The sequence below is a fragment of the Nylanderia fulva genome, unplaced genomic scaffold (assembly GCF_048542155.1).
Source record: "Nylanderia fulva isolate GAGA-0341 unplaced genomic scaffold, ASM4854215v1 Scaffold597, whole genome shotgun sequence".
Lineage (NCBI taxonomy): Eukaryota > Metazoa > Arthropoda > Insecta > Hymenoptera > Formicidae > Nylanderia > Nylanderia fulva.
Window position 1 is genome coordinate 23,250 of NW_028190695.1, and position 14,821 is coordinate 38,070.

Here is a 14,821-nt window from a genome sequence, read left to right on the forward strand (position 1 = left end):
GGGGGAACAAGGATTACCTTCCTCATCACGGCGTGATGCCCAAATCCAGCTCAACAACGAATTGCGGTCTTTTTCAAGCTCTACAAAACTCCAGGGGCGAGGGCGCTTTAAACCCGGGATCTAAGGTGGGACCCAAATTCTACTGGGCCCCCCCCTCGGGACATCTTACTATGCGGCGACCGCGTACTTTCTCGCCAATGTCGAAAATGTACAGGCAATCCTTTTCCATCCGACACCGCGATCTGAAAATCATTACGACTAAAAAAGACCAAAATTCCCGGGATTTCGACTAAAACGGTTTTTTACGGGCTATCCCCTTTTTACCGTTCCTGGCCAGCGTACTCCGCCGCGGATGACGAAAAAGCGCTTTCCTCGGGGAGCGGTCGGCCCGCGAAAGGGACGTGTACTGACGACGTCCTCCCCCGGGCTGACACCTTTTACAAGCAAAGAAATTGCAAAGGCAGCTGCCGAGCTGTGCATGGCCCGGGGGGGGTTCCCTTTTGCGAAAGGGGGGGCCCTCTAATGATAAAGATTTACTCGTCAACGCCCCCTGGCTCGATGCCACGTTAACCTCTGAAATGCGACCTCAGGAAACCCCCCTACTCTAGTTCCCTGGCACCCAGGCACGGACACCCTTTTTTTCCTCCTTCGATACGGACAGTGGCTGTGAAGTCTTCACAAAAGATCGGTACTTTTCGCTCCAACGCGTCTGTTCATCGCTCGGCTGTGGCCTCCCACGGTAGTCCGAGCCAAGATTGGCCTTTCAGTCACGGTTTCAGAGTCCCCTGGCCTCTTCTCGACGAGCGTCAGCCAAGCATGGCGGGAATTCAAGCGAGCTTCCGCACTGGGAACAATTTCGAATCCTGGGCGACTGAGCGGGTGTCTCTTGGAGCGATGTAGATTCATGGGTTCGCGGGAGCCTCCAACCGCATACCCCTCTGTCCTGTACCTCGAACAAGACAATAGTGAAGGGGCAGTCGATCCCATTGCGCAAACAAGGTGCCCCAAAAAGCCATAACCTTCCCGGGGTTTTTGAGCTCTGCGTCGCTACCTTGCTGGCTTTTTGCCGCCATATCGGGTTCCGACTCGGATTTGGACAGATCTCCTCTACATCTCTGGTCGATTCGACGCCCGCCGGGGGGGGATTCGGGGACTCCCACGGCTGGACATACTTTGCCATCGGGTGCGAAATCCAGAAAGAAATTTCCCCGACGCTTTGTGGCTTTCCGTCCCAGCGACACCCCGCCATCGAAAAAAAAATTTTTCGCGGCTTTTACCGAGCGCCCTAGGGAACCAAACCCCTCTGGTACAAGGCCACCGTGCTTCGAAAGACGCTCTTCCCTGGCCATCACATCTGAGACATCTGGATAGAAACTACCAGGAAAAAGCAAGTCAATGCGGTGAGATCGCCTTTTCGAGTGGGGAAAACCGAGAACTGTTACGTTCTCGTCACTCCATCGACTTTTTTCGCGTTCGGCTGGTGCTTCGTGCTACTCACAAGCGCCCGTCCTACTGCTTCAATCCAATTCCAGCCTCTACGAAGATGCCTGTCGTAGAAGAAAGAGGCCCCCTCGCACCCGTGGGGGACCGCCTACAGGCGCAAATTACAAAGGGAGTTAGAAACAATAAAGCAAAGGGCCCCCCTATCAAATCTAACCACTTACCCGTTTGGTCTTTTTTTTAAATTTCCCGGGCTTCTCCGGGGGGCGGGGCATGGGAAACACTCTATCCTTTGTACGACAACGCCCCAATTATCCCGGGCCGGGGGCTCGCAAATTTTACTCCCTCACGTCACGGCTTTTTCACCCCCCGATTTTCACGGGGGAGTCTAGGCGACCTAGCGTTAACCGGCAGAAATTTACTGGATTCCTCGAGGACGAGCTGTAGTCAAACCTTATCTTTCCCAGTGTGCTGTGCGATGGCGGCGCGATTCCACAACAATTGATGGCAGGGCTTTCCCGGGGATCGGTCACTCCGTCCCGGCCGTTTTCTGCACACCGGGGGTCGAAATACGCCGGCTCGATTCACTTTAGGACAACAAAGGCGAGGACTCGAGCGTACAGGCGTTCATCGCGGCCTTCTTTTTTCCCCGCCACCGACGTCCATTGAAGTCCCTCTCCCGATTAAAACCGGGCCCGGGGTTTCCCTAGCTGCTTGGGGATTAAAACCCCTAGAAGGGCATCTCCGCACGATTCGGAGCGATTTGGGGGCACGAACCCCTTTTTTGAGCCGCGCTCAGCTTCGAGCTCTCTTTGGGGCCCGCACAACGAAAAGGGCCCTCAAATAGTTTTTTCCCTCCCTTTAACCGCCCACAACACCATCCTCCGGGGGGCCTCCTTTTTCCCACCATCTCCCGGCCTTGTACCGCCCTTTTTTCAAGGGGGTTTACGACCTTACGTTCCCCAAAAACGGACCTGGGCATTTAGCAAACCGTTTATCCCCGATTTGACTCTCCGGGGGGGCGGCTTCCAACAATTGGGACTCCCAATGATCACCCCCGCCGCCGCCGCCCCGAGGGATAGGGGGGGCCCCTGTTTCCAGGACCCCCAAAATGGGGAAATCGCGAAAAAGGCTTTTCCGGGCCTTTTTTGGGGGGGTCCTCCCACCGGGGGGGGGTCCTTATCGTTCCTAAAACCCCCACGAACTCTTTCCTTTTCCCTAAAACTCTTCCCACTCCTTTCCCAAACTTTTACCGACGCTACTTCAGCCCTTTTCCCCCCCCCGGGCCCTATTGCTCTTTGCCCCCAAGGGCTCCTCTTTTTCAAAAACCCGGGGCCCCCCATTTTTTGGGGGCATTTTTAAAACCCCTCCCCAAACATATTTCGCCATTGGGGGGAGAAAAACCCCCTTTTTTTCTCTTCCTGAAGATCGGCTGTCATCCCGATTTTGGGGGGGGTTGGAACCCTGAATCCCCCATCCCGCCGGGTTTTTTTTACGTTCCCCAACCCCCACGGGGGGAACCCCTTACTTATTTCCCCGAACGCCTTTACCGCGGCAAGTTTTAAATTGGGGATCATTTTCTGGGGGGACCCGAATCTATCCTGAAATCGCCCGTGAAAAGGGGACCCCGATCACGGGGGCCCGGGTCTTCCGGTTCAAAGCGTACCGGGCCCAAGGGGCCATAGCTCAAACTCCGGTAAACCGGAGGGGGGGGAAAATTTTCTTTCGACAAAAGGGCGGGGGGTACCCCCTCGTCAAATTTTCTTCTTTTCCCCTCCTTTGGCACGGGAAAACCGGGGGCCCGCCCTACAACTAAATTTCCCTGTAAAAAACTACTCAGAAAAAATATGTGTGGGCCTTTTTAAATACGATTTAAGCTCAAGTTCCCTGAATTAAAAGGGGCCAAAAACGTTTTGCGGGAAAACGGTCCGAAAAAAACCATACCCCTTCGTGCCGAAATTTCCTTCTTTCGCCTTTCCCCAATTTTTCCCAAATCCCAAACCCTTTTGTTTTTTTCCGATCCTTTCCCATTAAACACCGTTTAACGTAAATTGCGTTTGGTCTCTAATTAAATGAAAATGCGCCCAAAATTCAAACTAATGGGGTCCCGCCCTGCGACTCCCTTGCCCCCAGCGCGTTTTTTCCCGACAACCGGGGGATTTTAAAAAAACCCCTATCTTTATTTAGGAAAATTAACAAGAAATTTCCCATCAACCTCGCTAACAAAGCGTTAAGACCAAAATATAAATTAAAACAACCATTTTTCCCCCTACAAAAACTAAATTTAAATTTTTTAAAATTTAAAAAAAAAATATTTTGAACTCAAAATTTTCCGAAAGTTTTAAAAAAAAATTTTCCCCAATTTTGGGAAATTTAAACCCTATTTAAATTTTCACGTACGTTTTGGGCCCGATTTATACCCCGGTTAAAATAAATCCCCCCCCCCTGTGCGACCCTTAAAAACACTTTTTTTTAAAACCATTACCTTAAATTTGGGCCGTCTAAATATAATTATGGTAAAAAATATCCTTTTAAAGTTTTAAAAATTTTTTTTTCCCCAAAATTTCTTTACCTTTGTTTTTTTTTGCCCAAAAAAATATTACCAAAAAAATTTTAAAAATCTTTTTACGTTTTTTTGGGGGGTTTTTTCCAAAAATTTATTTTTATTTAAAAAAAAAAAAAGCTTTTTAAAATAAAATTAATATTTTAAAACACCTAAATAATCCAAAATAAAAAAATTTTAAAAATTTTTTTTTCTTTAAAAAAATTTTAAATATTTATTTTAAAAAAAAAAAAATTTTTTAATTTTAATTAAAATTGAAAAAACAAAAAAAAAATTTTAAAATTTTAAATTTTAATTTTTCAAAAAATTTTCCCCCCAAAAGATTTAGTAACTGTTTCATTATTTCCAAAAATTTTTAAAATTCTGAAATATTTAATTATAAAAATATTTTTTTATAATAAAAATTTACCCCATAATTATTAAAATTTTTTAAAAATATAAAAAAAAATATTAAAAATTTGTTTAATTTTAAAAAAAAAATTGAAATTTAAAAAATTGAAAAAATTTGCAAAAACTTTAAATTTTTCCAAAATTCCCCCTTTAAAGGAAACTATTCACACCAAAAAAATAAAAAAATTTCTTGACATAATTTTTTGTTTATTTGGCAAAAAAATTTTAAAAAAATTTAATTTTTTTAAAAAAAAAAAAAAAATTTTTTAAATAAAAAAATTAAAAATTTAAAAATTTAAAACATCAAAATAATCTTAAAAAATTTTTCAAATTTTCTTAAAATTTTTAAATTTTTTCCAATTTGTTTTCCTTTGTTTTTTTTTTCCCCCGGTCCCAAAACCCCCCCTTTTTCCCCTTTCCCCCCTCTTTTCTTTATTTTTTTTTTTTCTTTTTTTTTCCTTTTTTTTAAAAAAACCCCGGAAATTTCCTTTTTTTCCCCCTTCCCCAAAAAACGTTTTCCCTTTTCCCCAACCCCTCCTATTTCTTTTTTTATTTTGTTTAAATTTTATTGTTTTGGCCCCCCCCTTTTTTCCCCCTTTTCCCATTTTTTTTTTCCCCCGGGTTTTTTTCTTTAAAAAATTTTTTTTAAAGTTTTAAATTAAAATGCAATAAAAATTTTTTAAAAAAAATAAAAATTTTAAATTTAAAAATTTTAAAAAAAAAAAAATTTTTTAAAAAACCGGGAAAAATATAATTTTTTTTAAAAAAAAATTTTTTCTTCCATCTTGAAAAATTTAAATTGTTTTTCTTACCTTGTTTTTTTTTAAATGAAATTTTAAAATACATTTTCAAATAAATTAAAAAAATTATTTATTTGAAAAAAATTTTTTAATTTTTTTTAAAAATTTTTTTTAAATAAATTTAAATTGATTTTTTCAAATTTGTTTTTTTAATGGGAATTAATACCAAAAAAAAAATATAAATCGTTTAAAAAATTTTTTTTAAATTACTTTATTAATTTTAATTTTTAATATCTTTTTATTATTTCTTTTTTAAAAATTTAAAAAAATAAAAAAAATTATTTAAAAAAAAATTTTTATTTCATTTTTATTAATCTAGCTTAATAATCGCATTGTAAACAAATCAATTAAATTTTTTCTAAAAATCGTAAATTAAAAAAAATTTTAAATTACATTGATTACATCTTTTAATTTAAAAAAATGCTAATTTTTAAAAAAAATAAAAATATTTTTTGGGGTAATTTTTAAAATTTGATTTTTTTAAATAATTTAAATTTTTCCCAACCCCGGCTCGGCTTTTTCGGTTCAATAAAAAAAAATTTTGGGTTTTAAAAATGTTTTTTAAATAAAAAAAATATTTTAAAATTTAAAAAAAAAATATTTTTTTTGTTTTATTTTGGTATTTAAAATTTTTAAAAATAAAATAAATTTTTTTCCCAGATTAAAAGAAAAAATTTAATAAAAATAATAAAAAAATATATTAAAATAGGGAATGTATAATTTTTAAAAAAAAAGGGGGTTTGAAAATTGGGTTTGGGCGTAAATTTCCTTTGGGACGTTGGGGTTGGTTTTTTGGGGGGGGCCAAAAATTCCTTATTTTAACCTGGATTTAAAATTGCAAGGGCCCCCCCGCCTCCGTTAATAACAAAAAGACGGGGTTTTTAAACCCCTTGGCTCTCGCTAAACTTTTTTACCAAGACGAGAAATTGCCAAAAAATAATCATGAAAAACTTTTTTAAAAAATTAAATACGGCCAATAATTTTGCAATATTAAAAATTTTAAAAATCCCGAAAAAAAAAATGCAATGCCCCCTTAAAAGCAGTTTCCGCGTTTTTTTTAAATTTTCCCGTTTAAATTTTCATCTTTCGAAAAATTTTTTAAAACAAATTTATGGAATAAAAAGGGGGTTTTTAACCCGGGGTAATGGGGGGGGTTTGGGGGGTGGCCCGGGGGGGGGGGGGGCGGGGGGACGTCCCGGGGGGGGGGGGGGATCTTAAAAAAGCTTTCTTATCACTCAGGTACCTTTGGGGGTCATGTTACCTTATTTTTATAAACAAATAAGGGGGTATCTTTACAAGATAGATAGGCGAATATCTGTTACAAGATAAAAGCGGGGTCTTTGCGATTCAATTTTCATAAACAAATAAATAACTAAGTTTTCGAATTCAAAATAAGCGGCGTCTTTTTAAGGGATCAAAGTTTGCCGATAAGATAGTAATTTTCAATCCAAGATAAGCGGGGCTTTGTAAAGGGATCAAGTTTGCAGATAGATAAATTCACGAAGGGGTTCGCAAAAACCAGCTGGATGAGCGCCCACACGAATCTATTATAAGGGGGTTGCGTTTTTTTTCATCTAAAATTTTCCTCCGAAATAAAAAAAAATTCTGCAATGGGGGGGCCCCTGGGGAAAACGCCGACAATCAACGGGTTTTATACTAATTTCAAAAATATCAGGGGGGGGGAACGCAGCTTCCCCAAGTTGCGTATGTCTCGCAAATCCAGGGGGTTGACCGACGTGTCTTGCGACAGGGAATGGGAATGGCGGCTTTATCTAGAATTTTTAAGAATTATCAACGAACAATTTTCGAATCCAAATAAATCGCAAATATTTCTCGCGAAATTTAAAAATTCCATCATCTTAAAACAAGGGATATCGGGGTTATAATGGGGCCTGCCTGGCCCGGGGCATAGTCCCACTGGCGAGCATGAGTGATGAGTAAATTTTTTTTTTCAAAAAATGGGGAACGAGAACATATTGAGCCCCTTTGGAGCGTTCCGCCAAACGCCACCTTGGGCGTTTTCGATGGCTGCAAATTGTGAAATTTTCACAACGGGGAAAAACGCGCGTGCCAAGCCCCGTTTTCCGATTTGGGCATAGGCAAAACCCCTCTGGCAGAATACGCAAAACGAGGGGGGGAAGGGGGCGCTTCGAACAGTTGTCGGGGAAAACCTGTTTAGTGGGGGTTTTTGTGGCGGTGGGAATAACGGCAAAACCGTTTGGGCGAAAACGATACGGCCCTTTTGATAGCCGTATATACTGACCGGGGCGGTATTTTCGCAACCCAATCGAACCGCGTCATTTTTTGGAAAATGACAAACATTTTGTCGAAAAAGTGGAGAAAATTCGGGAGAGACACTCAGTGTAAAGTAACATTTTTTTTTCAACGGCGAATTGTTCCGGTACAACGTCCAATAAAAGATCAACCAGAAACTTTGAACTTTTCGCACGTCCATGTACCATGGTACGGGACCCGAAACACCCACGCTAGCATCGCTAGAAGATTCCAAAAACCCATAGCGGCTGGCATTGTCGCGGATAATAATTTGACTGTGAATACAACAAATATAATCCAATGCGCGCTAAATCCTGTCAAATTCCCCCGGGGAAAAAATTTGGTAAAAAGAGCGGTTGTTAAAAGTCATCAGGGGGAAGGGGGTTTTTTTGCAGGCAGGGGTACCGCTCTATACCCCGCGAAAAACAATGGACGGGAAACCCCTATCCGCATTACACCAATGCTGAAACTCCAAACATTATTTCCAGTGAAAATGTGAAACAATTTAAAAAATTCGAACTTGCAAAAACATTCCTAACGTTTAATCATCGGGGCGAGAAACGTCCCCTACGTCTTTCGAAAAAATAAAGAAGACACGTCAATCTCTGTACGTTGGGGAAAAAAACACGTCGGGCATTTTGTTTTTGAAAAAAAATCTGTCTCGCCTCGGGCTCCAACGACAAAAAACAAATTAAAAAAATTTATTTGCATCGGAAGTTTATATTTTTACCTTTAAATTTTTATTAAAATAATTTATAAAATAAATTTTTTTTTTTTTTTACAAATCCTACTTATTCTATTCTGATACCATTGCAGCGCAACGGAAAATTGCGGAAAACTAAAAAGCTACCTATTCGGGGTTGCCGACACAAGGAAAATGGCTCCTTCGACAACTACCAGGAAGGCGGCTGCCCTTTTTTGGTACGCCGACCTCGAGTGTGTTTTGACCCAAAAACCCAAGATTCAAAAAATTTTCAACACCCCCAAGTATTCACTCGCGTTTAGTACTGGTTTTTTGCATTCGTTGTCCACATCAATTTCCCCTATGCGATTGCTCGCGTGGGTTCGCCGACGCTTAAAAATTTTGCAATCCGCGTAAAAAATTTTTCGACCAAAGTCCCCATGAAAAATTTTAAAGCCCCACGATGGGGAAATTTCGCAGCGCAAACATTGTCATATTGCGAAAACCGTTTGAGAAGACATACACCGTTCGCGATCATTGCCACCTCACCGGCGTACAAACCCCGCGCACTCAAATTTAACTTAAATTAAAAGATCATTTTGTACCCCATTCTTTTACAATCTGTCGCTTTCGACCCATTTCATTATCGGGACATAGCCCAGCGTTCAAAGGGAATCGAAAATTACTTGCCGATAACAAGAAAAAAACATACATTTCGAAAACTGTTAGATTGACACAGATAATATTCGAAAAATTTTATTAAATTTTCGCTTTTTAAAATCATTCGTACAAGTTTTTCAAACCTATCTCGACAAATAGCGTCATTTTGGACAAAGAAAAACAAAAATTTTACATTCAATATCAAAAATTTAAATAGTGAAAAATTCAATTTATTTTCACGAAAGGGGGGGCTTTCCCTACGAACTTGACTGCTGGACGATTACAACCACGTTTACCCCTGCGCGCTCATTTTACGTTTTTCCCCGACCAGGACCAGTATCCGAGAGGATTTCGGCACCCGGACCTTTTGGGGCCGATTTTCCCTTTAACGCTAGGCGAAAAATAACGATTTAATTTAAAAAATTTTTCTTGTTTTGGCCATTTTGAAAAATTTTTTGCGTAGTTGTTAAAAATTTGGACCCCCGATCCGCGTATTTTATACCTCTCCCCGGGTATAAAGGGACCCCATTTAAAACATCAGATATAAATTAATTATTAACAAAATTGACATGGTTATTTTGTCGAACGGGGTACGCGGCGGCCTAGTCAATTTTAGGGGCCCATACCCAGGCCAAAACAATTCATGCAATCGTACGACCCATCGAAAACCCCCCCTGGTACCCCTCTTATTTTTATGTAAAAAATTTGTACGGATGGGCAAGTGTCAATCTTTCCATTTTCGGTGGGGTCGACGATTATCAAATTTTTTACGTTTTTTCTTGCGTTCATTCCCTATAGGGATGTTCTCGAAATAATTTAGAGTATCCGCGGCATTTCAAACCCCCAATGACCTACCGTTTTTTCCCACCGCGATAACCACCCGAACCCGGGGGTAAAACCCCGCAACTTTTTTCGATAAGAAACGCTATGTAAAACACTATCGAAAACTACAAGTGCCCGCCACGGGCTACCAAACAAAAAAATTACCTACTACAATTCCACGTCAGCTGGCTGCAAAAAAACTCAAATCAAAACAAAAATTTAGAAACAGCAAAAAAAATTTAAAAAAAATTTTTATAAACTGTAAAGCGGTATTTGGGAAAACATGGAAAAAGTTTCCAAACTGTGATTAAAAATTTTTAACAAAAAGGGGGCGGTCGGTGTGGAGGCAAAGATCGCGAAACAAAATTTTTTAGTACGACAATTTTGGAAAAAAATTGCCATAATTACGCAAATCGAAGTAAAATTCTCAAACCCCTCTTCGGCAGCCTCGACTATCAAAGTATCCCTTTTTAATTTTTATCACGAAAAACATGTCACCGCCTATCGGGGCATTGTGAGTAATGTACCCGACAGGAAAAAGTTTAAAATAAAACAAAATTTAAAAGTCAAATGTCTATGAAAATTTGAAAGCGATTTCTCGATTTGTACCCCGTTTCGCCGCAATATCGTCGGTATACCGCTCCGAAAAAAAGATGCCGGTCTATGAAAGAAAATAACGGCGCGTAATGATCAATTTGCGGGCTTAGAGCAAAAATTTTTGCTTTTTCGGGTGGGCGGAAAAAAGACACTAAAAAAAGGAAAAGTGTCAAAAAAAACGTTTAGCGCAGTATAACATTCGAAATTATAAAAGCGTTGCCTTTTGATAAAAAGAAATGACGCCACATCATGCATAAGTCAAAAAACTAAATGTATCCGTCAGCGAGACAAAAATTTCCTAATCCCCACACGACCCAAGGTATGTCGTACCTGATCGACCGACACCTTTTCCTGGGACTTTTTGAATATGTTTTAAAATTTATTTATTAATTTTATATTTATTTTTAAATTTTTTATATTTTTATTTTGTTTTTTTTTCTTTTTTTTTCTTTTTTTATTTGTTTGTTTTCTTGTGGGTTTCCTGGTTTTTTTTTTTGTTTTTATTTTTTGTTTATTTTATTTGGGTTCTTTGTTGTTTTTGTTTCCCCCTTCCCCCTTTTTTTTTGTTCCGGTTTTGCGCTGCGTCCTCCTTTCACTAAACCTCGTCACCCCCCTGCGCATTTTTCTCCCAGGTACCTCCCGGCAATTTTTTGGGATCGCCGTGCTCTAAAAAAAGCTCCAGCAAAATGTCTTGCGATAATCCCGGAGAATATTTCGGATTATACTGCCTTTAACATTTAAACCCCGGTTTTCCAATTTGGGGTGTTCCCTCTCGAAAATTGTTTGTACTTTTCTGAGCTACCTATCACCACTTTGAATTTTCCGGGGCCCCCTTTTTACCGATTGTACAGGGACCAAGAGTCTTTGGCGTCGGGGGGTAACGCGCGGGTCGCTACCAAACTTTTGTGCTTGGCCGTTTTATCTGATAAAAGGGGTGGCGCATGTCGAACCATTTTAAGTACCATTCCTAACTTTCCCACTTCGTTCTTTTCGTGCGATTGAATTGCTCGACGACCGCGCCTTCAAACCAAAAATGTCGAATAGTGATTTTTGTCATTTTTCGCATAAACTTGCACTCGCGTTGTAAAATTCCTTCCCGTTTCGGTTTGCATTTTTTCGGACTCTCTTTCTACTCGAAATTTCTTGGGGATTGCGTCAGCTGTCTCGCTTCCCTCCTTTACTCTTGAGTAATACAGCCCACGCATACTTGCTCAACACATCGATGACGGTGAGTATGTAGTGGTAACCTTTGTTAAACGAGAGTACGGACGCATCTCGACAATGTCGGCTTGCCACGATCATCGTATCTTCGCACTATGACATGTCTTCGAGGGAAATTTTTTCTCGCTGACGCATGCAACTCGTTTACCAACTGCCGTCTCTCCAAACTATGTTGCTCGTTGTTATTTTCACTATTCATTCTCGTTTTTTCACGTTGTTTCGGGATTCTTTCGGGTTCGTTCACGTTCGTGCCACGTTGTTTCGAGGTTGTTTCGGGGTTCTTTCGGGGTTCGTTCACGTTCGTTCACTTCCGTCCTTGACCCATTCGAAAATCGTCTTTGACTCGTTTGCAGCCTTTTTCACAGTCGCTTCTGACCCGTTCGTAGCCGCTTTTGACTCGATCGTAACCGTCCCTGACCTGTTCGCAACCCTTACTGAGTTGTTGATAGCCTTGTATGTAACCTTTAAGGACTTGTTCGTAGCCTCGTTCGCAGCCCTGCTTGACATGTTCGTAACCTCGATCGTAGCGGTTGCGTTCACCACCGTTTCCAGGTCGTTCACTGCTGCTTCCGGGTCGGTCACTGATGCCACTCATTGTTGTTTGGTAGCACGCTGATAATCCTTCGTAGCTGTTCGTTTGCAACCACTCGAGAATTCCTTCTAGACGTTTCACAACTGTTTGATAAACGTTTCTGAGCCAACCGCTCATTAGATGTCTGTGTCTGAGGTAGTGTTGGGTGCACGCAAAAGTTCTTTTGTCGCAGTCTCCAACGCTCGTACATCCTTCTCTAACGCAGTCAGCTTCTCATCTAACTCTTTCTGTTGGACCATCAATGTTTTAAAGCACTCTTCCAAGTACAATTTGTTGACGGCATCGGTATCCGCCTCAGGTTGCGCTACACGACGAATCTTGCGCGATCTCGCGTCATAATCTGTAGCAACGCGACATAGAGCGTTTTTACGCATACATCGTCTCATTAATGTGTGCCAATGATCGCCGGTTGTATCAATTCTCCTCTCGAATAATCCAAATTTATTGATAGACATTTTTGCAATGCTTTGTAAAGTGTCACGCGATGAACTAAATAGATTGTCGGGACCCCCGTTTAATTTATAATAATGCCCGCTTCCCGCAGTTTCTCGATGATCGACAGGATCTCGTTGTCATGCGCGTTGTTGCCAGCTTGGCGCGAAGCGTCGAGCAATCGTAGGCGATCCACTAGCTCGTTAGGGTCGTCCCAGTGCACGTAATCAATCTTATTGTCGGTTAGCGTCATAGCGCGAGGCATTCCCATGCTAGATTTTGGGCTCTCCACCCGCGTCAACGGTGCAATTATATATTTGTACTTGTCCCCCTTGCTACCCTTCACACGACCTTGCGCATCAAAATTGCGTTTATGCACGTTTGTCGTCAATAATATGTGCTTGTATTTTTGCAAATCGTCATCCCGGTAATCAGGTCTTTTCTTGAAGATCAACTCGTACAATCCGGGTGTTTTAATGTACCGCGTGTCGCCTATGATTATAGTGTCATCTTTGTCAATCGCGAATCGCTTGCTGCCGAGCCGCATTTCATTTTCGCCGAAGTAGACTCCGTATACATTATCAATTTCTTTCTTCTCATCAGCACCGAGGAGAGCGTCCATGTACTTTTGTCCTAATGGCCCCCAATCCTTTCGCATCATTTGTCGACCTTCCGGCGATCTTAACCAGTGTCGAAGGGATATTTTGGGCGGGTTACGCGTGGTTTCGAAAACATTTTCGTCTACAAGTGCTTTGGGTATCACAGGTAGTACGCTTATCGGTGTAGATGTTGTCGGCAGTGAAGCGTCCAATGGCTTGTTGGGCGTGATGCCCGCTGTTTTCTCCTATCTGTACGTCATTTGTTGTATTTGTTTTAACTTTCTCCATACTATTCCCACGAGAACCTAGGGAAGTATCAGTCCACTCCAGCAGAGCCCCGGTTGCTGGAGCAAGGCCACTAAGTACAAGGGGTTGGACCATTTGCCTCCAAAGAACCGTTTGCGACGCTCTATCCCGGCGCCATGCAGTCATCGGCACGGTATCTTGACACCTTGACTTGGGTTGGGGGTGTTTTGTCCGCGGGAGCTATTTTATTTCACTCCTACCCTCTGCTCCTAAGAGCAGCGAGCATCCTCCTATCCGCTTGTGGAGACGCGCCCGGTAGCAGTATCACCTCAGCCCCGAGTGTGTGTGTGTGTGTGTGGTAATACACTTTCCTTCTAGATAGCTGGATAGCGTTTATGTGTTCAAACATGTAACTATTTCACAATCTTTTTATACATTACATTCAAATAACGTTTATTTATTATAAATAAATCACATCTGTGCCTCACTTCATGTAATATATGTATATATATTGTTATAGTCCGAATGACTATAACTATATTATATTAAATATAGTTTTAATAATTAATTAGTAAGTCGCCTATTATACAATCATTTGAGAAACGTTCTCACGCTCTCGCGAAGCGCTTATCGCGAAAAGACGCAAACGCGATGAAATATAAGCATTACACCAAAAACCGCGGATCGCAAGCGAAGAATCAATCTGCTTCGCTTGCACCTAGATAAAAACGTGTGAATAAAAATTAGCCAATGAAAGAGCTTCTCTACATCTTCCCCCGAAAGATGTAGAAAAGGGCAGGAGACCACCGCGAACGGAAAGCGAGGCGATGAAGTCAGTCGCTAACGAAAATCCAAAAAGTCAAGTCGCTAATTAGAACCTAACTAGGAGTTGTAGACAAGCCGCAGAATATAAACTATCACCTGTAATCTGACTATTGAGAGCGAGCATACTTAACTAACCACCCAGGTGCGATTATACAGAATTAAACCAACTCAAGAAATAAGGGAAAAATTAAAAGATTTATTCAGATGTTTTAACTTTCTCCATATATTTCCCCGAAAACCTAGGGGAAGTATCAGTCCACTCCCGCAGAACCCCGGTTGTGGAGCAAGGCCACTAAGTACAAAGGGGGGTTTGGGCCATTTGCCCCAAAGAAAACCCTTTGCGACGCTCTATCCCCGGGCCCGGGAGTCATCGGCCCGGGATCTTGAACCTTTTACTTGGGTTGGGGGGGTTTTTTCCCCGGGGGCTATTTTAAATTTTTCTCCTACCCTTGCTCCTAAGAGCAGGAGCATCCTCCTATCCCCTTGGGGGGGACGGCCCGGTAGCAAAAAACAAAAAACCCCGCCCCGGTTTGGGTGTGTGTTTGTGGTAATACACTTTTCCCTTTTAGATAGCTGGATAGCGTTTATGTGTTAAAAAAATTTTAACTTTTAAAAATTTTTTAACATTAAATTCAAAAAAACGTTTTTTTATTATAAATAAATCACATCTGGGCCTCA

General features: G+C 41.1%; 1 protein-coding gene across 1 annotated transcript; it reads right to left on the bottom strand.

Moving 5' to 3' along the window:
- Nucleotides 1-12,555: 12,555 nt before the first annotated feature.
- On the bottom strand, nt 12,556-14,614 carry LOC146720869 (uncharacterized). The gene is made up of 2 exons (XM_085487684.1): nt 14,591-14,614; nt 12,556-13,317 (listed from the first exon to the last, which is right to left on the bottom strand). The coding sequence occupies exons 1-2, from the start codon at nt 14,612-14,614 to the stop codon at nt 12,556-12,558; spliced, it is 786 nt and encodes a 261-aa protein (XP_085343810.1).
- Between the last annotated feature and the right edge of the window lie 207 nt (nt 14,615-14,821).